The sequence below is a fragment of the Salvia hispanica genome, unplaced genomic scaffold (genome assembly GCF_023119035.1).
Source record: "Salvia hispanica cultivar TCC Black 2014 unplaced genomic scaffold, UniMelb_Shisp_WGS_1.0 HiC_scaffold_786, whole genome shotgun sequence".
NCBI lineage: Eukaryota > Viridiplantae > Streptophyta > Magnoliopsida > Lamiales > Lamiaceae > Salvia > Salvia hispanica.
In genome coordinates, this window is record NW_025952561.1 from 27,415 (window position 1) to 52,001 (window position 24,587).

A 24,587-nucleotide genomic window follows, 5' to 3' on the forward strand; every position below is an offset into this window, starting at 1 on the left:
TTTCTTGCTAAATGAAAGTCCAAAATCTTGTACACATTCAAATTTCAGAATTAGGCCTATCAAAATGGATACGGATATTGGATACCCAATATCCAAACCCGAAAATCGGGTAATTGGATACCCAAAACCAGAAAAATCGGGTTTCGGATCGGGATCGGCTATTGAGGATTTTGGTTTTTCGGGTATCGGATAATCCGATACCGTCGGGTATACCCGAGTTATCAGATTTTTTAAAAATTATATATAATGTATTTGTTTAATTTTTAACAATTTAAGTAATTAAATATTAAGCATGAACTGACTGTTCCTATTACTAATCATACTTTAAATAATTAAATATTAAACATTAGGCTACTGGTCCTAGAACTAATTAAACACGTCTCCTTTCCTCTCCTGCTCTCCCTCCGCCGCCGCCAATGCTGCCGCGGCTGTCTCCTCTCCCAGCGCCGGCCACAACATCTCTCCCTTCTCTTGCTCTCTCGCCTGCGCCGCAGCCCATATTGCCCAGCCACCGCGATACACTGCCCCGCCCTCTACCTCCGTCAGTTAATATTTTTTTTTGAAAAAAGTCAAAATTAAAATTGAAATCGGGACTAGATTCCCGATCATTCGGGACTGGATACCCGAGTCGGGTATCGGATACTATATTTTGGAAAATTCGGGATCGGACACCCGAAATTTTCGGATCGGGTCCCAGAATAATAAACTTTAGCCATTATAAACAGAAAATCGGTTCTTCAACCTTTTTCATGCTACAATTGTTTGACCAAATTTGTAATCATAGTCACAATAAGAAATTTTCACATTCTCAATGCAGGGCTTCTTTCTTGGAGAATCAAAGTCTCATCCGAAAAACAGTCAGCAAAAGAAAAAGGAATAGTATAATAGAAAGTGGGAAGTCAAAGTATACTATTTCAATAATAATACAGCAGCAGTACATGCCAAATGCTCATCTAGCCCCAACAAATTGTTTTAGGCTATTCAGATCCCAGACTACATGGATAAGCTAGTTCTTCTCATGGCATTTAACACAAGTAAGCTTAATTATTCATGCCACTTTGTATGCTTATATGGGGCCAAATGTTGATAATATAATGCTTTGATCTCAGACTGAAGCATCTCGGCCCGAATCCACATTACCATACTTCTTGATCACATTTCTGGTAGAAGGTAATCCTGCAACAACGTCTTCTTCGATCCCACACTCATTTGTGCCTCTCCTGATCATGAAGTATCCGTCCTGACATCCAACGAAATGAACATATTCAGGAATTCACCGTATTGTACGAATAAAGCAAAAAAAAAAAGATTGCCATCAACAAAGTAAAGCTATAACTTTGTCAATATCTCTAGGCAATAATAATATCTGTCCCCGCATATTTTTCATAAAATTGCAATATAAAACTTAAAAACTGCAAGAACAAATGGTGAACGTTGTGCCAATTTCAACTTAAAATACTAGGTACATAAAATATCTCAAAGTTAAGAGGAAGGGTTCAACAGGAAACATACATCACCCCAGCTTCTATTCCACTGATTGGCTAGGAGCTGCATGAATAAACCGAAAGTAAGTCAACAATCCAACAATTGTATCAAACTCAAGTCATTACGATCTCAAAGAGGCCATTATTACCCAATAATCCTCTCCACTATCAGTAGTTCCCCAGCCAATCAACTTGACAGCATGACCTCCCATCACATCACCTGTTATGTGACTATAAACTCCTGACTTGTAAATAGCAAAATCCTGAAACAAACAGAACAAAAGCTCAATAGTGAACACAATTTCGAGGGCGAGAAGAAAAATATAAGAACCGAATAATGAGACTTTTCTGTCAATAAGTAAGTTGGATAACCATGTCCCATTATAAGGCCTTCTAAAGGGATTATTGGGTCAATTTTAATAATATTAATGCCAACAATCTAGATTTGGAATAAATAGCAAAGCAATCGCAAGCCTCCAAAAATATACATCCAAGAAGAACATGATTCAGCATCTTATGATCTTTATTATAACTGGGGAGGAACTTGGTTGATGGGAATGAATAACAGGGGATGGGAATCAATATTTTGTTGGGGGATCCTTCATACCCTGTGTTTTACACTTATTTTGGTGGGGCTAGGAGATTGTACGTTTATCCCCCCCCCCCCACACACTACCATACCCATTCCTTGTCCGTTCCTCAGCACCAAACTAAACATGGGTAATAAGAACTATGATTTCTCCTTTTACCTCATAGACGGTGAAGCGACTTCAACGGGTCCATTCTTGTAAATCTCAGCCATGATACTGTAAGGATCAGCACTAATTCTGTAAGCATTGAGCTGAAGTGCTTTGAGTCTTTCCAGAGCAGGTTCTCTTTTTTGCATTTCTTCTCACACTTGGGAGTGGGATATGCAGGTTCACATCCAGGATGTGAGCATCCAGTATGATCAAAGTAAGGATCACACTGCCAAAAATACCAAATCAATCTGCATATATAGTTATATACAAAATACAAATGCAAATTGGCGATCGGCCAAAAAGTAACTCCTTCTGTTCATAACAGAAAAGGCTACCTCTGATGTTACAACCCCAGTGCGGACAAAGTATCGCCAAGCTGCAATCGGGTACCCTCCATCACAACCATCACCACACATAAAGCCACAGCATGCTAAGAGATCATTGACCGAAAGAGTGATGTTCTATGAAACAGGGAGTGAAACAATTAGGTATACTTGTGATCCTAATACTAATGTAACTTGCTGCATCAGGAAATGTAAAATTCAAGGACAAACCAAGTCGAGATGAATGCAGAATCGATCTGAGAGGACCTCCACAGCACCAAAAGCCCAACAAGAACCACAATGGCCCTAATAAGTAGAAAACAAATCAGCTAAGAATTGCCAAATATAATTATTCAAGTATGAGGAGTAGGGAGGCAGTGGAGCAAGTTACCTGATCTTCAATTTGAAATATTATGGGTGGAAGAGAGCGAGGTAGAGGGAAAAAGAATCAAAACAGTTAGCAAGTCTCTTGAAGAAACATAAACCAGAAAGGCAAAACAACTAACCTAGAATGTCCGCTATTGTGCTACATTGGGGCCAGGCTGTTCGTGCATCAAAATTTTTTGGCAACTCGAGACCTTCTTTATGAGTTACAACAGATATTCCCTTCAAATCACCCTCTCGTGCTGGTTTAACTCCAAGAAGGTGCTTAAATTGGCCAACCTGGGGATCATAGTAGCAGATTTCTCACACATATTCTTATGTTTATTATCTACTCTCGGGATATGATTTAGGGAGTTAAATGAGCATGTGGCGATTATAGAATATGTGCATCTGTAGAAAGTTCAAAGCAAGAAACATACTGTATAGTTGGTAAACCGAGGGTTCATATGAGCTTTCCATCCGGCTGAGGATTGTCATTGATTGATTTAACAGTAGATTCCTACATTATTTGTCGCTTCGGCTTAAATATAGAATGAACAAAGAAGAAAAGAAAGAACATATGTATCCTTTTCCATGTCCGTAAAAAAAGAACCTGAAGAATCTTCCTATCCAGCTTTAGCTGAGAACCAGTATTCCCTGCAATGACCTGTAGTAGAAATTAACCGACTGTAACTCCTTGCAAAGTAACTGTCAAACTGACACTAGTGATAAGCGTGTTCCTTAGCAGTAACACTTTCTAGAGTAGTATGTTCCGATTGATAAGGAATCAAATTACACTGATCTCATTCAGAAGTGATTCGATCGAATCCAAATCTCTCATTCCAAAACCTAACGGTATATTGACTGGTTCTGAAACAGTTAGGGCTGAGTTGCACAAGCATGTTCAACACTACAACAGTCTAGAGCTGAAACGTTGATTTTATTCGTAAAGTTAAAGACCTAAATTAGGATTGGTGCACACAGAATCAGAGCAATCAGCGTATATTAGGCAGTCATCCGTTGACCTCGAGGCAATAACTAGAACTGAATTGGATCGCGATGAAGTGTGGGATAAAGCAACTGAGTACCTGAATCATGGCAAGTACGAGGACGAGAAAGAAGAAGGCGATCCTCGCCGTCGATGCTGCTGCTGCCGCCATGATCGTGATATTTCAGTGGTTGTGTTCGATTGATTGGTTACGCAATGAACCTATGAAATGAAACATTAAGATTCCTTTTTATCTTTTCGCGGGCACGCAAACCCGTAAAATCACACATTGAAACGTGAAGCAATGGATTATGTTGAATATTCAAATTAAATCACACTTTTTTTAAATGACTTTCCAAATTTCCAATTCGCGATATAAATAAGAGTGAGTTAATATAACTTGCATTTAAATTTATCAGGTTTTTATATTTGCGGACTTATTTTAATTAAAAATAGTAAAAAAAATCATATGTTATAATCGTAGTTTAGATACTTCTCCAGCAATATTTTTTAAAGAGCAAATATAAGATCCCGATAATTTAGGAACTATTTATATAATTTACTCTAAATAGGAGTATTAGCAATTCGTTTCTTGTGTACTGTATTTAATAAAATAGTATGACGTTTTATTTGAAATTGGTTCTATTTTTTAAAATTTTAGTTTCGTTTTTATTTGTTTCACTTTCCAATTAAGTGCTTTGTTTTCTTCCATATATATTACGAGTAGTTTTGTTTTTTCGTTTTTCACCACTTAACAAATCTAAGTGTAGGTAAAGGAAAAAGTAGACTACAATTGCCTAAACCTCTTTCAAAATGAAACTATTGAATCCAATACCACAAATTCTTCATGATTTAAATATTGTAAATTATTCTTGGTCTATTAAAAATATCTATTACAGTACGTGTGAATTTCCAATCAAATATTTAGAAATGTCTAATTGAACATACTAAATAAATACAGTATTTTGTGTTTAAATTCTCATCATAAAGTTCAAATAGTACTATTTATTAAGAAAATTATTTCGTTAATACGCAACCTTACATACATTTCACCTATTTTTTCACTACGTATTACCTTTATGATGCCTCCATAGTGCTCAACCTCATAGTGTGGGCCACAAAAGATAAGGTATTGATCACTTCAATTATTTTATAACCATGTAATTAATAAAATTAAAGTTCAATTCATTTATTTTCTCAATAACTTTGAATAAATAAAATAACAAATTGAAATTTAATTTGTATGAAATTTTTTAAAATTAATTATTACAATGCTTAACTTTTTAAGCTGGAGATGCAACACGTATGAGTTGGGAAAAAATACAAGAAACCTTGAAAATGTTGTGCTTAGAGCTGAGGAAGAACTTTTTGAGTGAAGTCAGAATATGAAGATATCATTTCTAAAACACATGAGCTCTCAAGTCAACACAAACTAACAAGCAAAGGACTGACACTTCAACTAGCTAGTCTAAAAAATCTATTGCTCGAGAAATTTCATTTGGGAAGACATGATTTCAGCTGAAGATCTTCATGGTTGTTGTGGTGTTGGCATCTCAAGTCTGGTTCGATATCCAGTTAATCCGGCAAGAGGTAAACCATACAACTGCAGAGGATAAGTGATGGGTGTTGGTGGAACACATAATCCAGCATAAGTTGGCATAATCTGTGACCAAATTAAAGTATCATAAGTTATTGCACATAAATCTATAGTAAGTTGTACGGAGTATTTGTTCATGGGAAAGAAAGTCACCTGTAACTGAAGCTGAAGACATTTTAGGTACACAATAGCTTCATCAAGGACAGATTCTTTATCCATCTGGGGAGATTCAGAAAAAGAATGCAACTCAAATTAGAGCATTATTTCATTCTATTTTGTATTTATGCATATGTACAAAATTCAAACCTGGGTGCAATTAGGTATCAGGCTTCGCAGTGCCCAGAGTCTTTTCTTGATTTTATTATCTTTTCTCTGCGGAAAAGAACACAAAATAAATCACCAAAAGGTAGATGAATTTGGTTTAAGTTATGAGTGAGGGGAAAAGCTGACCTTTTTATGTGAATGAAGAAGTGCTGCTCTTTTCCTCTTCTTGATTGCTTGCATGGCTGATCCATTAACATTATATTGACCTGAAAATGATGATTCTGAATCTTGACAATTTGGTGCTGTTTGTGAATAATCACTTTGTTTTCGTCATTAAAAGTAACACTAGCTAGTAAAGTTTTCAGATTGATGAGATGCAAAAAGCTGTGTGTTTATATAACAGAAAAAGGTGAAGGAGCATACAAACAGACACATAAGGCGGTTCCTTAATAGACAGGTATGGTATGTGATGAGAGTTAATGTAAGATATATACATCGGGGTCGGAAGTGTTCGATTACTCGAGATTAAATTGGCCCGAAAGTCATAAGACAAGACTAATCTTGCGTGGCACTGTCCCAAGACAAGTACCCACCGAATTTTTCCAAATCCAACCAAACAGTATATCATGAGATTAATTTCTATCTAATCCATCAATAGGGATGCTTGTTTGAGGCCTTCTTGAGTTGTCACTATCCTTTAGTATTTTCTAGTTAAGGGTGGGGCACACACCCTCCCGTCAAACCTCAAATCCATACTCTATTTCACGTAATTCACGTGCCAACACTCATCTTTTGTCTCCTCCCTGCACGCCTCCTCACCTCCTTTCCTCCACACAAAGGAAAACAAGCAACTTTATCCATAATTTCAACGTAAATATTAGTATCCCATATTATCTAACTAAATACACAGCAATTTGCTCTCTAACTTCAAAAACATCACAAATGAATATGGGTCGCTTTAAGCTGTAAAAATTGCAAGGATTTACAATTCACCAACTTATATCAACACATTCATCTCTCTCAACTTAAGCCACCATGTTTCAAGCACTCAGCCACCGCAAGTTTCAGTTGAAGCATCTTTCCCCTAGCCATCTGCAAAATCAAACAAAACTTAAGTACCATAGGTGAATGAGGGAAAAAGTGAAAATTTTGAACTATAAATTTACTTTTGGAATGATTTTCCCTTTACAGAATTTTAAAGCTCTCACAATAGATAGCTATCCCATAAGTCGTATCAGAAATAACTTGAGTTTCAAACAGGTAACGAACATGTTGCTTCAACCATTGTAATACCCCACAATGGTAAAAGCTAATGTACACCAAATTCCGATTAATTTTAACTCACCTCTTGGACAGCCATGATTCTGCTTTTCAGCATCTTCAAGTTGTGCATTGATTTCTTGCTCCACTTGTGACACTAACTTTTATGCTGCTCCTGAGGAGACATCAGTTCATGATTATAAAAATCTATCGTCAGAGTATTATAGCAAATAAATTAGCCGATACAGCAGTTATATCTCCTAGCATAGTAGCATATAAAATCATTTGGCAAAATCGGTATCAAGTGAAAATAAAAAATTAAGACAATCCTGAGTCCCTGACATGTTTACTTGTGATATTTTTCAGTTTTTACTGAAGGCAAAAAACAGCATGTCAAAAGTTGCAAAAGGTTCATACGGGAGAGCGTACCAAAGACTGGATGCACAGTTATACAACAACCTCCAAGGTTTATATATTTAATTACTGATTGACTGAAACAAAGTTAATTATTTGTTGTTTCTGTTTCATATTTGACTCATGACTGAATAACTAGGATATGAAGTTATTTATGCATAGAAAATATCAATGAAGTTTAAATTGGTTGAACCAGAAACTTCAGCATATTGTCAACACACTTAATGCATGACTTGCAAACATAAGTAGTAGTACTTGAGATTGATTATCATACCTTGCTTTTCCACCGATCTTTTGAGCTCAATCTCATGCTCTTCTAGATTTCTATTAGGCTGCCACATTCCCTGGAGGTGCTGTCAACCTCTGCGTTGAACCTTTTATGTATTTCAAGCAACGGGTTCCTGTTTTTCTGAAACGACAAAATGCATGTACCCAAGATACATAAGAGAGCAAAAACATATCTCCCAAAAGTACTTAAATATCCTAGGAACTGAAATTCTAGGATGTCTTGATAACCGGACTGGCAGGGTAGTGGCCCTGTGATTGGTGAAATTATCATATCTGGAAACTTTCTAAAAGCAGAATGGCATCTAAGAGCCCAGAGACTTCCTTTTACAGTAAACCCTAAAAAAATTGGTCTTTTTAGCCCCTTGTAAATGAGATTTAGTTTTTTTAGTGGATGTTTAATTCTTATATGGAGTCTACAAGGTGATCTATGTAATTGTTAGTAAAAATGATACACAACACTAGCTATTAGCCCAAAGCCTAATCATTAGTTTATAGCTAGCAGTACTGTACTGATGGAATGACCACCAAGCCGGCTCACAAAAATCAAAAAGCTTTTCAAGGGAGTAATCTAAAAAGTGTTTCGGGAACAAATTAGCTAATCATTCTCAAAATGTTTATAACGTTTTTCTCCTGTTACAATTAAACTAATTCCTATTTCGCACTGAATGATTTGACCCTTTGCATAGATGCTTATCCTGATTTTGTCATAATACCATTCCTTCGGTGGTCTTCCCCTAATCAACTGACGTAATATATGCAGGTACGCTAATATATTTGGGAAAGTTTTTCAATTTAGCTGATGCCCAGTGCAATTGGCAGGCTAAAGCTCAAACATTTTTAAAAAGCCTAACTTTTAAGCTTCAAATATGATACACCAAAATTTAAAGCTTTTCAAGGGAAAAAACGTTGAAATTTGCCCTTAAACCAGGAAATAATAAATGCAGTTAGGTCTAATACAGTGCATGATAGCCGAAAATATACAATCAGTCAACTTATTAAGCAAAGTTTCTAGAAACAGGCACCTTGAAATCTATTTCCCAAAGCTGTTTGCTTTTTGAATTACTCAGATTGGTCAGCTTTCCCTGGTACACAAGCATCATGCTTATGAGAAAAAACCTTTGCATGACAATCTATTATTTAAATACTTGTATAATTCTAGGATCTGAAATTCTAGAGCACTTACACATCTGTTTTAATAAGAGATTCAGCATTCTGCAATCGTAACAATATTTCCTCAACTGTAGTCGCAGAATATCGGCAGACCTTCTGCTACTTATTGACTTCAGTTTGATTTTAATATGACCCAAAGAGCCACGTAAAGAGTGCAACAGCCCTAGGTTTAAATTGAATAAAAAAAGAAGCATCAGAATAGCCCTTTCCTTATTATTTTTCTCTACTTAGCATGACAGAATACCTGGTCAAGCCATCCTCCTGGTTCTCTTCCATGTACATTTCCACTGGTATCCTGTACCCCTTCTAGTTTTAGCAGAGGCAAGAAGAGAGTTACAAACATGGGAAGAAAATAAAGACAAATGAAATGAGGGAGCCAGCCCATGTTGGAACTAAGAAGGTCTTTTGCTAGAAAATTTAAAAACCTTTCAATGAATCTGATGCAGGACTAGATCCAACCACTCCAACATCGTTTCCATTGTCAAGACTTTTATCGGAATTATGTAGAATATTCTCAGATATACGAATTTCAGGAGACAATTCCTCTGAGTTTCCCTTTCAATCTGCAGTTCCATGAATTATGCTTAACATGATGCATACAAAACAGGAAAGGATTGATGCTCAACATGATGATTTCCCTAAGGTACACCACCTTACAAATCAGCCAAACACCTAACAAATTCAATTAAAAAGATGACACTGCACATGTTTTAACACAGTCATCGTTTGTGTCCAGCACAATAAACCCCATCATTCAGAAAGTGATGTAACAGATTCAATGTTTTAGCTAAAGCAAATAGGTGAAACATAGGTTGACCAATATACATGATACTAGGTAGAGGCAATAAACTTTACGTGATCCATCTTCAGAGCTCTCAGAATCAGTCTCATATTAAAGATTTGGACTGGTTATCACTGTCTTCATCAATTAACACATTTGGTTTCACAAGGGCTTCTCTTCAGACAATTCCCTTTTTTTTTCCTACCTCTTACCATTTTAAGGAAGACAAAGGTCGTCAAAAAATGTAATAATAATTTTTTGTTGAGAGCCACTACAAAAAACAATTGTGCTGAAAGTACTTAAGGATACAAATTTCCGGTTGCACATCTAGTCCGCGTTTAGCTGATTTTGAACTCAGAAAGCTATTAAAGCTTTGCATGCCTGTTCTTGAAATATTTTCAGCAGGAATTTGATCATGAAGTTTTTTTGATTACTTTTCTGCAAACTGCTTGTGACTTAATCTCGGAAGGAGATGAAGATATGCACAGTGTTCCCTTTCTTTTTCAAAGGATGTCAGATATGCTCTTTCAGATTCTTATTGGGAAACTTCAAACCCCTGCAGCCAAAACCCTTTGATCAGTCATGATGAAGAGGAAACTCAAACGAAGAATTATTCTTGGTATCCTTTTGGGTTGCATAGAGTTCCTTTTCTTTAGTTTAAATAGAGAATCAGAAAGGTCTTCTTGAAGATTCTTCTTTGATGCTTCAACATCCATTGACTTTCTTTAAAATCTCTTTGATCAGTCATTGAATTAGAGGAAGCTCAAATGAAGAATTATTTTCTGGTAACCCATTTTGGCTGCACAGAGTTCCTTTTCCTTTTTAACAGAAAATCAGACATGTCTTCCTGCAGAATATTCTTTGAAGCTTCGACATCCATTGACTGCTGAACATCCTTTGTCATTGCATTGAGGAAATCTCAAATGAAAAATTATTTTTGATACCCTTTTGTAGCTGCGAGAGTTCCTTTTCCTTTTTAACACAGAATTACATATGTCTTCTTGAAATTCTTCTTTGGAGCTTCACAACCACTGGCTGATGAACATCCCTCTGATCAGTAATTGCATTAAGAGACAACTCAAATGAAGAAATATTTTTGAAACCCTTTTGTTGCTGCGGAGAGTTCCTTTTCCTTTTTAACACAGAATTACATATGTCCTCTTTGCTGTTCTTCTTTGGAGCTTCCTAAACCATTGGCTTCTGAACATCCCTTTGATCAGTCATTGTATTAAGAGAAAACTTAAAGGAAAATTATTCTGGGACTTCTCTGGCTCAACATGTACATCATTTCTTCTGTCGGTGGAACTGCTAGCATTGGTAACTTTATTCTTATGCAACACTGGTTTATCCATAGCTGGTATTGATTTGCTCTTTTCCGACTGCGGTCTCTTTTCTACGATTTTATGCCTTACACCCTGATTTGTCTCAGCTCGAAGCATTCCCATAAATTTTTCTCCTTGCAAGGTAAAGAACCATCCATCAAATTACCATATGATCCCTCAGATATATCTCCTTTGGATGAGAATATTCTTTTCCGTCGACATCTTTTCTATCATTAGATTTTTCTTTGGGTTCGCTCTTATTACCTTGTTTTCTGAGCTTTCCTCCGGGCTAAAGATCGAGTCACTGGCCTTGTGGAAACTTGCATTGAGAATCACTTTCATAGTGTCCGAATTCAGGCTTAGTTTTCAGTAGGACACTGCTTCTTGTTCCTGTCTTTTATCCGGATGCAATCCTCACACTGAAGACTGGGATGCTGTTTGTTTGGTGAAGAAACATCTCCTAAAAATCTCCCACAGCTTGATCCTCAAGATTCCGGCCCCAGTTTCTGTTGTCCTATCATTATTTTGTACCTGTTCTTTTCTTGCCTAACTCCTTGTTCAATTGAACATACCTGATTCTCAACATGCTCTCATTATTAACATTCCATTCTCCACTGGAACAGTAAGCTCTTACCAGAGTTCCTCTGTTTGCATACATCAGATCCTAAGCCAGACTTAGCAGCAAAAAGTTGAGGGAAGCTGCTGGCAAACTTGGAGTACTATTCTGTGTCTAGATCTGCGACTGAATGAGGTACTTTGGCTTGAAAGATCTAGTGGAAACCCAAGGGAGGCATCTTCGGTTCAACTATCACGTGTTTTTCCACATGTGGTGAATGTCCTTCACGGCACCTGACACTATTTTTTTGGCTGCAACTTCCAATTCCCATTCCAGCAGTTTGGGCCACTGGTTCCTGGAGAGATTTTGTTTTGGCAGTGGAAATAGAATCAACAAGAACTCCTACAGACATCTTCCTGGATTGACTGCAGTAACGGTAGTTGCTACTATGACTCGACGATCACTCATTGGCTCCTAACATGGTTAAAGAACAGAAACCAATAAGGTGAACACTATATGAGCCAACGAAAGAGCTGAACAAGCCGAGAATACAAATTCTTCAAAATAAAACGATGAGCAAAGTAACCCAAACTTAATTTCTTCCAGGAATTAAATTAATGATTTCAAAGGATGTAGATACAAGGTTCTCGAAGTGACCACTCAAAACAAGCAAAACTTCAGGCCACACATAATTCATTTACGATAGATCTCGGATTAAAGGTAGCATGCAAGATCACCTCGTGAAGATCGGTCTGTCTACCAACATCCGTTCCCATAGCTTTAAAAGAAGTTGCTTAAAATCTCAGTATTCAAAAATCAACTCCTCGATTGTTCCTATTTAGTACTTTTCTGCGAGATCCACGTAAAAAATTTATCACCAGAAAAAAAAAAAAAAAAAAGGAAAGAGAACTAAACAGGAAAACGCTTGTGAGTAGATTTTGTGGAGGGGTAAATCATGAAAACTAAAATTATCAGCAGCAAGGGCTACGAAAACAGCTGCAGATATTAGAATTTTCCCAAATTTCTAGTTCAAGTAATACCAAACAGGATCGGAGACAGTGCATCGAGACGGATAAAACAAAAATTGAATGAAAAAAAGAAAAACCGAATCATGCAGGCTTGGAGAGTAAATGAGAGGGAGGAGAACGATTTGTTACGGTCAAATCGGCCATGGCGTGCGATTCTGAAGCAAAATTTCCGGAAATACTATGTGAGTGAAATCGGTGAGAGCGAAATGGAAAAGACGAAAAGTGATGCGGCGGGAAATAACAATCCACACTTACTATGAATGTTTATTTATTGATTGTAAATTTGTAATCAAACAAATTAGCCCAATTTCAAAATAATTAAAATAAGTTTTCAGGTATTTACCTTTCTGGATATGGAAAGATTTTCAAATGTAATGCGGATGATCATGAAGCAGTCATGTGAAATGCCATTGGTGATGAATAGAAGCCATCTCTAATACTCCACTAATGAGGGACTCGTGCTTCCCTTTCTCAACAATCTTCACCACAGCTATAACATCAGCATTCTTGATCGTGGACAGCCTGTGCGCCACGACTACCGTAGTCCGGTGCACCATCACTCGATCAAGGGTCCGACTCCGCATCCAACGCGCTTGTCGCCTGTCTTCACAATGGCCCGTGCTATGGCGATCACTGCTTCTGCCCGCCCAACAGCTGGACTCCTCGCTCGTACCCTGCTGCAGTCCGCTGATGAAGCTGTGGGCGTTTGCTAGCTCGGCCGCGGGCCATGATCTCGGCCTCCGTGGCGTTCCCTCCCTTGCCATAGGCTATGTTGTCTCTGATTGTTCCGCTGAATAGGACTGGCTCTTGGCTCACTAGCCCCATTTGCTGCCTCAGCGGTGATCATGCCTGAGTTAGATTGTAGAATCTCTGAAGCAGGCTGATCACGTTGATTTCCCACTTCCACTTCCCCACCAGTGCCACTGTCTGCCAAGCCAAACCAAACCATACATTAGGCACCCAACACATAGAAAGTAATACTCCTCCGTCCCATTAAAACGAAACGCTTTCTAAATTGAAAATCTCTATCTCAACTTTTTCATCTTTGTTACTTTATTCTCTCTTCATTAACTCACAAAATAACACTATATTAAAACCCTTGATTCCCAAACGTTGCATATTTAATAGGACGGAGGAAGTATTTACACTCAATGTATATATTATTATTATTAAAGTGTATTAATGTCATATTAGTATTCTTCTATTCATTACACATACTTTATATGGGGAGTGTTATATTATTAACTCAATACTTAATTGCTAACTACAACTCAATAATAGCTATTAGATATTCAAATTAAAGGTCTAGATCATCAACCACTAAATGTCAATACGATCAACAAAAAGGTCAATAAGCCATAGGATTAATTCCAAAAAATATCAATAGGGGTATTAATGTCAAGTTAGTTATAACTAACTTTTAAATGAAATCCCAAAACTTAAATTCATATAACATATATCAAATTAAAGATAATTTTATAAGGATTCCAACGATATACTACATGCATATGTTCCGACGCAAAATTTGAAAAAAAATCTAGAATTTTCGTATTTTTCGTACAGTTAATGTCAATGTAGTAAGATAATATGTCAATATAAAGCATATACAATGTCAATCCTAAATTGTGTTGACATTCTCAAAGCATTGTGTTGATATTTTAAACACTATATTGACATTTTCATTCAAAACTCTAATTTGGAGTTTTTTTTTTTTTATAATCTTTTTCAATTTAATTAATAAAAACGAAAATTACACGTGGAAAATTGTAGACCACGCGTTTTCTAAAATCATATAGCCTTAAATTAGTTGTAGTTAACAATTAAATAATGAGTTAGCAATTGATCACTTCCCGCATTATACATTATCATAATTTATAAAAAATGATTTATATCTCAATTTTCAAGTATAGCATACAATCTACACCTTATAAAAGATCATTTTTTAACAAAATTTAGTTTCTATAAAAATGAAAATAGATAAAGATGGGGATGTAGATTAAGAAAACAGTTTTTGTAATTTAAAATGTGAATTGTTTTTTTTATAAAACAAGAGACTTATATGATAGATATATACCTTGGCCGAATGAATTGTGAGTGTCTGTGAAGATTGTGATATTAGGCCTAGTAGGGTAGTTGAAGGTGATATGAGTTAGCTCAATTTCCCCTTAAGATTGTTTAAGATGTCACCAGATTCCTCACTAGGATCAATGATTGATCTTCTGTCTAGAATGCCAAATATGGAAGCAGTTGCGCTCTTGGCCTTGCTGGAGTCGGGCACAAACGTGCTCGATTGGGACACCGCCACAGCCGCTATGGTTATAGCGAAGAAAACCTGCACAAACACGGAACATTTTCACTAACAAATATACACGAAACACAAGTTTGCACCGCGCAGAACTTGCACGAAACACATCTGCAAAAGTAGTTTTTCCGGCCTCAACGAGCCGAGCTCCTGCATAGAACGCTGTGGCGTAGGCGAAGTAAAACAAGGCTAGAGATAGCCCAAAACCAGCGCCACTAATCAATCCTTGCCTTATCCCCTTCTTCACTGCTCCTGTACACTTTTTCCTGTATATTTCCATAATCTTCTCCTCTGCACAAAACGAGCCACGGTTCTTATTGTTCCGACTGCATCTGTAGCCACTTGACTTGCTTCTTCATACATCACCTACAACACACAAGCAAGACCTATAATGTTGAAAGAAATAGAGACACAGAGATATTTCTTTCTTGATGAAGTAGGTTGTACCTTAGCATCAGAGGTGAATCCCATCATGAATCTGAGTTGGACATATCCATTGAGAGCAATGAGAGGCACCAATCAAAGAGAGCTGCCAACAAGCACAGCAGGCTATAACAAGCCCCACAATTGCAGAGGAAAGATCTTGTACAATCTGTGCTAAAGCATCACCAACTAGAGCTCCAATTGTAGCTACATCACCCGATAGCCTCGCCCCAATCACTCCACTTGAGTTCTCAGCCTTATCAAACCAACCAACCTCCATGTTCACCACCTTCTCAAAACACATAATCCTTATCCTCTTGATCAGCCTGCAGCCGGCTAAGCCAAAGAAGTAACTCCGCACTGGATATACAATCAACGAAACCACACCTAGACCCACAAACATGATCGCCCACAACTTGGAGTCCCGTCTCATCTCATGAGGCGGCTCGTAGAACGTCTTGATCACAAGAGACAATAAAATTCCAAATAATGGGACTATTGCCCCATTTACAATTGCAGCCAACAAAGCTGGAACCTCAGGCTTATTAAGGGCGACCAGCCGTGTCAATGGAACCCCATGATGCTTATTGTTGTCAGAAGTGAGCTCTAAATCCTTCATGGAGACACCCACCCCTCTTGATATAGAGTTGTGGCTTCTACTTCTGAACGCGGTGGATCTCGGGCTCATCTGAATGGCGAATGTTTCCTTCTGGCGCGCTTGCATGCTATACTTTGACTCCTCAACGGCCTCATCTTCCTGATAACGCGCTTCTTGTAGCCATACGAGCTTAGAATATGCACCTACCGGATCCTCCAGCAGCTCTGCGTGGGTGCCTGCATTAACATTATGACATATAAAGATAAAATTATATCCTAAATAGCTGCTTATTTTTAAGAAGCTGGTAAAATAAGATATACAATTGAAACTTATAAATGCTAACTTAGATCAATGTGATACATAAGCAGAAGATAAAGAGTGTGAAGTGAAGCTAAATACCTTTCTCAACAATCTTTCCTTTGTGAATGACTGCAATCAAGTTAGCATTCCTAACTGTGGTTTGACGATGTGCAACTATGACGGTTGTTCTGTTAACCATAATCTTATCAAGCGCCCCCTGGACTAGTCTCTCCGACTCTGCATCTAGTGCACTCGTTGCCTCATTCAAAAGCAAAATCCGAGGATCTTTAAGAATCGCTCTGGCTATAGCAATCCTCTGCTTCTGCCCTCCTGAAAGCTGATCTCCCTGCTCACCAACTGAAGTATCCAATCCCTACCCACACAAACATATTTAGCATTCAAGATTGGATTAAGCCTATTAAATAGTTGAGTGAAAAAGTTACCTGTGGCAACTTATCAATGAATTTAGCAGCATTGGCGAGCTCAGTCGCGCCTCTGATCTCTTCATCAGTCGCACCATCCTTTCCATATGAAATGTTGTCCCTGATGGTTCCCATGAACAACACCGGCTCCTGGCTGACGAGGCCGATTTTAGACCTGATCCACTTGAGCTGGAAGTCTCCGAGGTTAATCCCATCAATCAAAACCTGACCACTCTGTGGGTCATAGAATCTCTGGATGAGAGTAATGACGGTGGACTTGCCACTCCCAGTATGGCCGACCAAGGCGGCAGTTGTGGCCTGAGGGATGCTAAGAGAGAAATGAGTGAAGATGTGGTCAGTTGGCCTGGCTGGATAGGGAAGCAGACATCTCTTAGCTCTATATCCTCTGCAATGTCGCTCAAGATCTTCCCACTGGTGCCGAATGGATCAATCTTCGGCTTCCTGTCAATGGTGTTCAACATCTTGTAGGCTGCGGCTCGACCCTTGGCAAATGCTGTCATGCATGGAGAAGCTTGCCCCAGAGAGCTGCCACAGGATTAGGAATGAGCAAATGAAATGTCTAAAATGAGTTTGCACAATGAGACACTCACAGTGAGGCAGTTAAAACTGCAACAATGACAGTGAAGACTTCTCCCCCGGAGTGACCCTTTTCGAAGATCATCTTGGCGCCATACCAGACAGCCAAGCCGTAGCTGCAGAACATCATCGACATCACGCTTCCCATGCCTAGCCCCGTCGCTAGGCTCTGCTTCACAAGCATCCTCAACACACTTGGTGTACTCATTCACAGCCCTCTTCTCTCCTGTATACGACGCAACCTATCCACACCACACACACTCAATTAATCAAATCTGACTCTCTATGAAAATAGTGATGTGCATAACAAGTAAGGCACTGACAGTTGTGATGGCGCGTATGGTTTTGTCGACCACAACGGCAGCTGCAGCGTACGCGTTCTGAGCACGAGACGCCATCCTGGTGACAATTTGAGACATAACCCCGGCAGGAGGAGAGCATGACCAGCGTGAGAAGCCATTCTTTGGTGAAGGCAATCAGGAACCCTCCAAAGAATGTTGCCATTAACTGCACAAGCTTTCCACCTTCTCTCCAACGGCGCTTGAATGAGAAGCGCGTCGCCAGACATCCTCCCCACCACCACTTCTCCGCTCTCAACCTCCTGGTCGAAGAAGGCGATGTCTTGGCGCAGAATGCTTTTTAGATACAGACATCTCATCCGAGCAGCTTGCCTCTCTCCGCTCATCATCCAACACGCCACCTCTGACCATTTTGGTTTATATTATTTGAAGTTGTAAACTTGTAAGCGTTAAATAGAGAGACTTACGGAGAAATGCAGCAGCTTGTGGGTGTGCGGGCGGGCGAAGGCGTCGGTCATCTGGCCGAAGAGCAAGGCCATGAGAGGCGGGTTCATGCCGTTGCCAATGGCGGCTATGGTTCCGACCAACATGAGGAGCTTGTCGAGCCTGTCTGCGCAAACAAACAGTTTGTAGAATGGAACCACACCGCCCTCTGCCAATGCCTCCTTTTCTCCACCCATTTTTCACTTAAATTATCAGATTTACATGCAATATATATACAAGCAAAGCAATACCATAAATTAATTCTACGCAATTTGTAGCCCAATTGAGCACTAAAAATTAAGTCAAGTGGTAGTTGATGTATATTAAATCATACAGCTGCACATGAAATGCTTAATGCATAAACCTAGGACAAGAATCACTTCAGAGGCACACCTTACTTGCCTCTTTATGTTTCTGCATCTTCTTCTAATACTAATAACTATAGGTTTGCACCAATAATTAATGAATTATTAATATATATGTATATACTAGGGGCGCTTATATTGCTAACTTTTCAAGTTGCTAATTATGATATATTATCAACGCTGTGTATTAAATATGTCAACACGATAACATTAACATATCAACACATAATGTCAACAAAGTATACTAAAATGTCAACAAAATTATGTGTTAAAATGTCATCATGTTGACATTTTTAATACACTACGGTTTCGGTTTGCAAGATTGTATCCGAGATTAAATTTGTAGTGTATTGGGTTCAAGAGATTCAATCCCACAACTCAATCCTAGATGGGTAATCATGGGATAATTAGCCATAGCTAATCCCCTATAACTAAAATAATCTCACAACTTAATCCTAGATGATATCTTGGTATTATTTTATCTTGGAAAGTGAACACCACCTACGTTCATGAGTTAGCAGCATTAACAACTTAAGAAAATTAACATTTTCACCTCATTTACTATTAGGTAAGTTATGGAATTATGTGACGCTAATAAATTTGTGCTAATGTATTACCTTAAAATGGTGGTATTCAGTCCCACGACTGCAAATTGTACGGTTTAAGTTGTAAGGATCCATGTGAAACTTTTTTTAACATTTTGATATTAGAATGGTTGACTCTAGAATTTTTATTTCTGAAGCAACCTAGAAACATTTAATTTTATTCATGATTTCTATGATATAATTAGATAGGCCATTGGCAATTCTATTTCTTATCCATCTCTTAACTACATTATACATGGATCAAGACGAGACTAAGCCATGAGCGCTTTTACTCATAAAACTTAATTTTTCAGTAACTCTTCATGACCAAATTGACTGGATCCAACTGAAATAATTGTGTCTAGTATATTGATCTATGCAACATTACACATAATTAAAATATATACAAGCAATACATAGTAAGCTGGGTAGGAACATTGCATTTATAAAGCTGAATTGAGAATTGAAAAGAATCAAGTTGTAGTTTGCGATGAAATTTATTAAAACCAAGGAGAAGAAACCTTGTCAAGGCACGTCAACTTGCACCGCATCTTCTTCCTCTTTCTTTCTACATGTCATGTGCTGCTGAATCTCTCTATTAGGTGGGTAAACGGTTCACGATTATTCAGTTAATCGAAAACCGAACCGAAACCGATCGTCACCGATAACCGAAAATCATGATGTTCGGGTGTACCGGTTTGGCATTTTTCTCAAAGTAACCGATAACCTATAACTGATAATCAAAATTAAATTCAATTTTAATTTCAATTATATTTTTAATTAATAAACTTCTATAATATTTTTATACATTTAAAATATCATATCTATATTACATTGATTATGCACCTTTATATAGCTCACAATCAATGTTTTAATTTGTGTAAGTAATATCTCAAATCAATAAAGTACCTAAACATTATTTTATAAATAGGATATTCCTTCACTTAATTATCGTAGAAAAGTTTTTAGATCATTTATAGTTTAACCTTTGAAGTGCATTAACATATTTATGTATTACTAGGAAATAGGAAAATAATAATAATAATAATAATAATAATAATAAAAGTATTGGAAAAGTGAAAAATTAAAAGTTGAAGTGTTGGTTAGTTAAGTAACCGAACTAGAGATTAGATCGGTTCCGGCTAGTTTTTTGACCAATTTTTAGAGTCGGTTAACGACAAGTCGGTTCGGTTACTAACCGAATCGACCGTTTACCCTAATCTCTACTATCTATATTCCCAACTAAATTCTTCAACACTCATCACAAACTATCTAACCATTATTATACTTAGGATCTCAATCGGTATCCGCGGATACCCGATCCAAAAATTTCGGATACCCGATCCCGAATTTCCCAAAAATTGATACCCGATACCCGATCCAAACTGATTGATACCCGAATACCCGAGTAGGGTATCCACCAAAAATCGGTATCCAAGTTCCGATTTTGATTTAAAAAAAAAAATTAACTACAAACTTGTAGTATACTACATTGGTGAAGCTGTGCATATTATTTCATGCAAATTTTAGCCACTGGTAGTGAATGAAGCAAACTGGATGATGAATGAAATATGAGTACAGATGCGTTCATTTCACAAAATATTTGAAATTGTTTCTACATGTATGTTAATACTATTATTTTGGAATACAACAAGTTTGATTCATGCTCTGTTATTTAGTCTTAAATCTGGAAAAATCGTGTGTCGACAAGAGTTCAAGCTAGAATATAGGTATACAAATTCTGTAACAAGAAGGCTTCTTAATCTTGGTTGCCTTATAGTATCATTAATTTCTTATAGTATGAATTTACATATACACAAAGATAAACTAAACAGATATAGAATCAAAGATTATCTTCAAACATTAAATAATCCAACAAAAACAATACAAAAAATACCTCTTAACACCAACACTAAATGTGACTTTCAAAATTACATTTAATTTATTAAATTTAAAAAAATCGTAATTCGGTACACCGATCGGGTATCGGGTTATCCGATACCGATAATCCAAAAATTTCACTACCCGATCCCGATCCGAAACCCAAAATTGGGTATCGGTATCCAATTATCCGATTTTTCGGTTTGGATATCGGGTATCCAATATCCGATATCCATTTTGACAGACCTAATTATACTAATGCGCGCTTCATATAATCCATTCTCAATTAAAAAAAATAGCTATCTTGAAGACACAACAACTTAAGTTGGCGGGAAATTTTTGGCTTGAACTATTAAGCCCCAAAACTTTCATTCAAACAGGAGTTTAGATGAACAACTAAGTTATGCCTTCCAATTCCGAATGAAAGTTCCTTGGTTTGATTCTCATCAAGTCATCCTATGTGGGATCTGAAAATTGTAAGTTTTTGTAATACGATATTTTTTCTTCAATTTGATTTAACCAAGAAAAGGATCAAAGATAATAAAACACTATTGTGTGGACTAATTCTCGAAGAAATCCTAGCGACTATGTGGTGAGAGTGTTGGTGTGGAGCAAGTAAGAGCCATTCGTAGAAGGTAGCGGCTACAACACTAGTGCGACAATATAATGAACAATTTCATTAATGGTGTTTAAGCGACAGTTAAAAAACAAGGTAAACATGCCAACTTTGTGGAGTTTGTATTACAAAGTATACAAGAAAGACATACTCTCTTAGATGAACGGCATAAATTGCAAAAGTAACCTGCATTTTCGAAAATATCTCGAGGATAAATTGAGACTCACTTAATATAATTATATAAATGCAAATAAAATGCTTATTTAGTAGGTGGTTGTTGATGTATAAATATTAACAGTGGCTGGCGAAAAAATTAATAATGGTGGGGGCTTAACCATAGTACTCTTTCCTTTTCCGTCCGTGTGGGTACCTCCTGCCAATCTCCTCGGTCCTTCATAGCCTCGCCGATCCCCAAGGTGATTTGACTAATGTTTGCTCGGCCGTGGCTTGACCGTGGCGAAATTTTCCCCTTCTTTTCCCCGCATTTCATTCAAAGAACCGCGACCCGGGACAGTTGCTTCGCCATCATATCCATGGCGGCTTTATGCGACGAAAGGCCTGCAATTTGTGCACCACGCCGTTGGGAATGCAGTTTTCCGCATGAACCTGAATTCACTAGGTCGGGGACCATGTCATCCGAACTCCTTTGTGGCCTGGAATTGAATTGATTAAAATTTGATCCTTGACCTTAGTTCCGCCCTTGTCTCCCCCGATAGTTCCCTTGGGTTTCCCTGGTGGTTATTGACCGGTTGTGACCCTCTTGATTCCTTGGTGATTGGGTTTGGGGAAATTCGATAGTTCCCCGGGGTTATTCCTCCGGTGAGGTGGCACATAAGAGCTCCGGATTTTTCCCGATTCCTATTTCCCCAATTAGTATGGTCTTGATTCCCGTACCCGCTTGCACGCCCCTCTGACTTTTTCCCGACCATTGGGATTGCCCCTCGGGGGTGTGCATAATTCATAAGCGCAAAGTGGAGATGGCTGACCTTGATCATTGTCATTCCATCTAAAATTGGGTGTGAGTCCTCCAGGGGGCATCCCTTTGTCTTCCTTGGTTCCAACTTCCATCCGGATTCCCTTCCCCATTGAATTTGCTGGGGTTTCGCATTCCCCTTCACGGCGGCCTTAAAAAGCTTGAAGTTGCCTTTCCTCTGGACTGGGGGTTTCTCATTTTCCACCGGAGCATGAGGGTTTACTCTTCAATTGCATTCAGTTGCTTTCTCCAATTTATCTATCCCGTCTTCCACCTTCTTGTCATCTTGTTCCGTATCGCATTGGGTCAAACCCTTCTCAATATGCTGCTGGTTATCATGGGCCTTTTTTGCTCGATCAATCTTCCCAAAGTTTCTTTGGCTTCACTTGCTTTATTTTTGGTAAAATTTCCTCCGCTTAGAATTCATCAAGTCCTTTGACTCGGGTTTGCACCTTCGTAAAAGATAGTGGTCTCCGCTTCAATCATCCTATGGTTCTGGACAAGATCCAACCTCCCTTAAACCGACCAAAAAGAGCTGTAGACTCATCATATTCTTGTTTGCACTCCCAATCTCCTTCTTTTAAGGCATTCGTCTTGTTGGACGGAAAAAAAAAATCCAAGAACTCCAACTTGAAATCCTTCCATGTGTTAATCGAACCGTGGGAGCCTCAACAACCCAAGTATTAGCCTCCCCTTGAGGGCAAACGGAACCGCACGCAAACGGAGTCCTCGCGCCTCTGGCGCTTTTGAATGCTACAGCTTACTAAACTCGTTAAGAATTGAAGGACATTCGTCCTTCGTCCGAGAATTTGGGTAAAACCCGAGCACATTTGTCTTGATATCAATAGACCTCCGCGGGCTGAGACTATAAAATGGCGGGTTCACCGTCGAGATGTGGGAGGACCCTATCTCCGAATCGGGGTCTACTAAATGAGCCATATTTGGTCTTCCTCCTCCTCGCCTCGAATTCCGTTCGTTGACGACTTGGTCTTCTTCTCCCGACGAATTCCACTCCTTCTCACTTTCCCATTCGAACGGAATGGTCCACCGTCCAAACCCGATCCGTGGTGATAGTGGACGTAGACTTTTGACTGCCACTTGTACGGCTCCCCCCGACCCGATGAACTAGCCCAACTTCCGAATGGAAGCCCGTGTTCATAAACTCAAGAACAACAAAATAACAAAAATTAAACTATTTACACCAAATCCTCAAACGCAATAACAATAAACGCCATCCATCCTGCAACGGCGCCATTTGGAGCTCCTTTTGGTTTAGGACGTGTGCACAGAAGGAATAACAAGTCTCCTAGGTCCAGTGAATCCACTAGATCACAAGGTCTAGAACTCACGGATTGCTGGAAGATCTCGGCCGGTCGGACACACGAGTACCTCTTCAAAACCCTCAACCACGTATACTAAAATTTAGCACAGGGAAGAGGGATCGATCCCACGGGGATGGATACGAAATGAACATGCTCATGGATTTGGGAACTATTTTTGTATGCCGCCTCACATTTTGGGTTGAGGAAATTAAACAAACTGGGAAATTAAAAATCGTACGCTACAGCCCAGATCTAGGGAAAACAAATCATGCATGTAAACCCGAAACGAGACAATCACTAGATCTAAGAAACTATTCTAATTTACCTAGACCGAGAAATAAACTGACGGTGTGGACCATTGCGAGGGGCGGACGAAAAGTGGGAAAAAAACTAACTAAAGTACTAACTAATAGCGACATCATCTTCTTCAAATCAAATTGCACAAAAATCCAGAGAAACAGAGATGAAACGTGATCGGAAAACAAAGACCGGGTTTAAGCAATTTGACGAAGAAACAATTAAAAACTAAACAGATCTAGGCTACTAGACGAGTAAATTGCAAAGAGAGCAAAAGAGTCCGAAATGAAGGAATGGCATGAGCTGGGGCTCAATTAATTTGCATGAATTAACATAATTTAGCAATCATTAATCACACCAATAAATCACATAATAATCAGATCTATTTAGAAGATTATTTAGACAAAATCTATTCACGTAATTTTACATGTATCATGCTCATAACTTGAATTAATCATGCTTTAGAATATTGAAACCTAAAACATGCTTTTTAAAAAGGGGGCCTAATTAATTCTCCAAAAAGAAATGGGAGCCTCCATTTTAAATG

The 24,587-nt window shown here is 38.3% G+C and overlaps 1 protein-coding gene and 2 pseudogenes across 1 annotated transcript; all 3 read right to left on the reverse strand.

Annotated features, from left to right (window-relative positions):
- Nucleotides 1–863: 863 nt before the first annotated feature.
- Nucleotides 864–4,165, reverse strand: LOC125200050 (annotated as a pseudogene).
- A 1,106-nt stretch (nt 4,166–5,271) lies between these two features.
- Nucleotides 5,272–6,243, reverse strand: LOC125200055 (transcription factor PHYTOCHROME INTERACTING FACTOR-LIKE 15-like). Its single transcript, XM_048097850.1, has 5 exons — nt 6,183–6,243; nt 5,946–6,025; nt 5,802–5,867; nt 5,649–5,714; nt 5,272–5,561 (listed from the first exon to the last, which is right to left on the reverse strand). The coding sequence occupies exons 2-5, from the start codon at nt 5,997–5,999 to the stop codon at nt 5,427–5,429; spliced, it is 321 nt and encodes a 106-aa protein (XP_047953807.1). The 5' UTR covers nt 6,000–6,025; nt 6,183–6,243; the 3' UTR covers nt 5,272–5,426.
- A 6,057-nt stretch (nt 6,244–12,300) lies between these two features.
- On the reverse strand, nt 12,301–17,661 carry LOC125200054 (annotated as a pseudogene).
- Between the last annotated feature and the right edge of the window lie 6,926 nt (nt 17,662–24,587).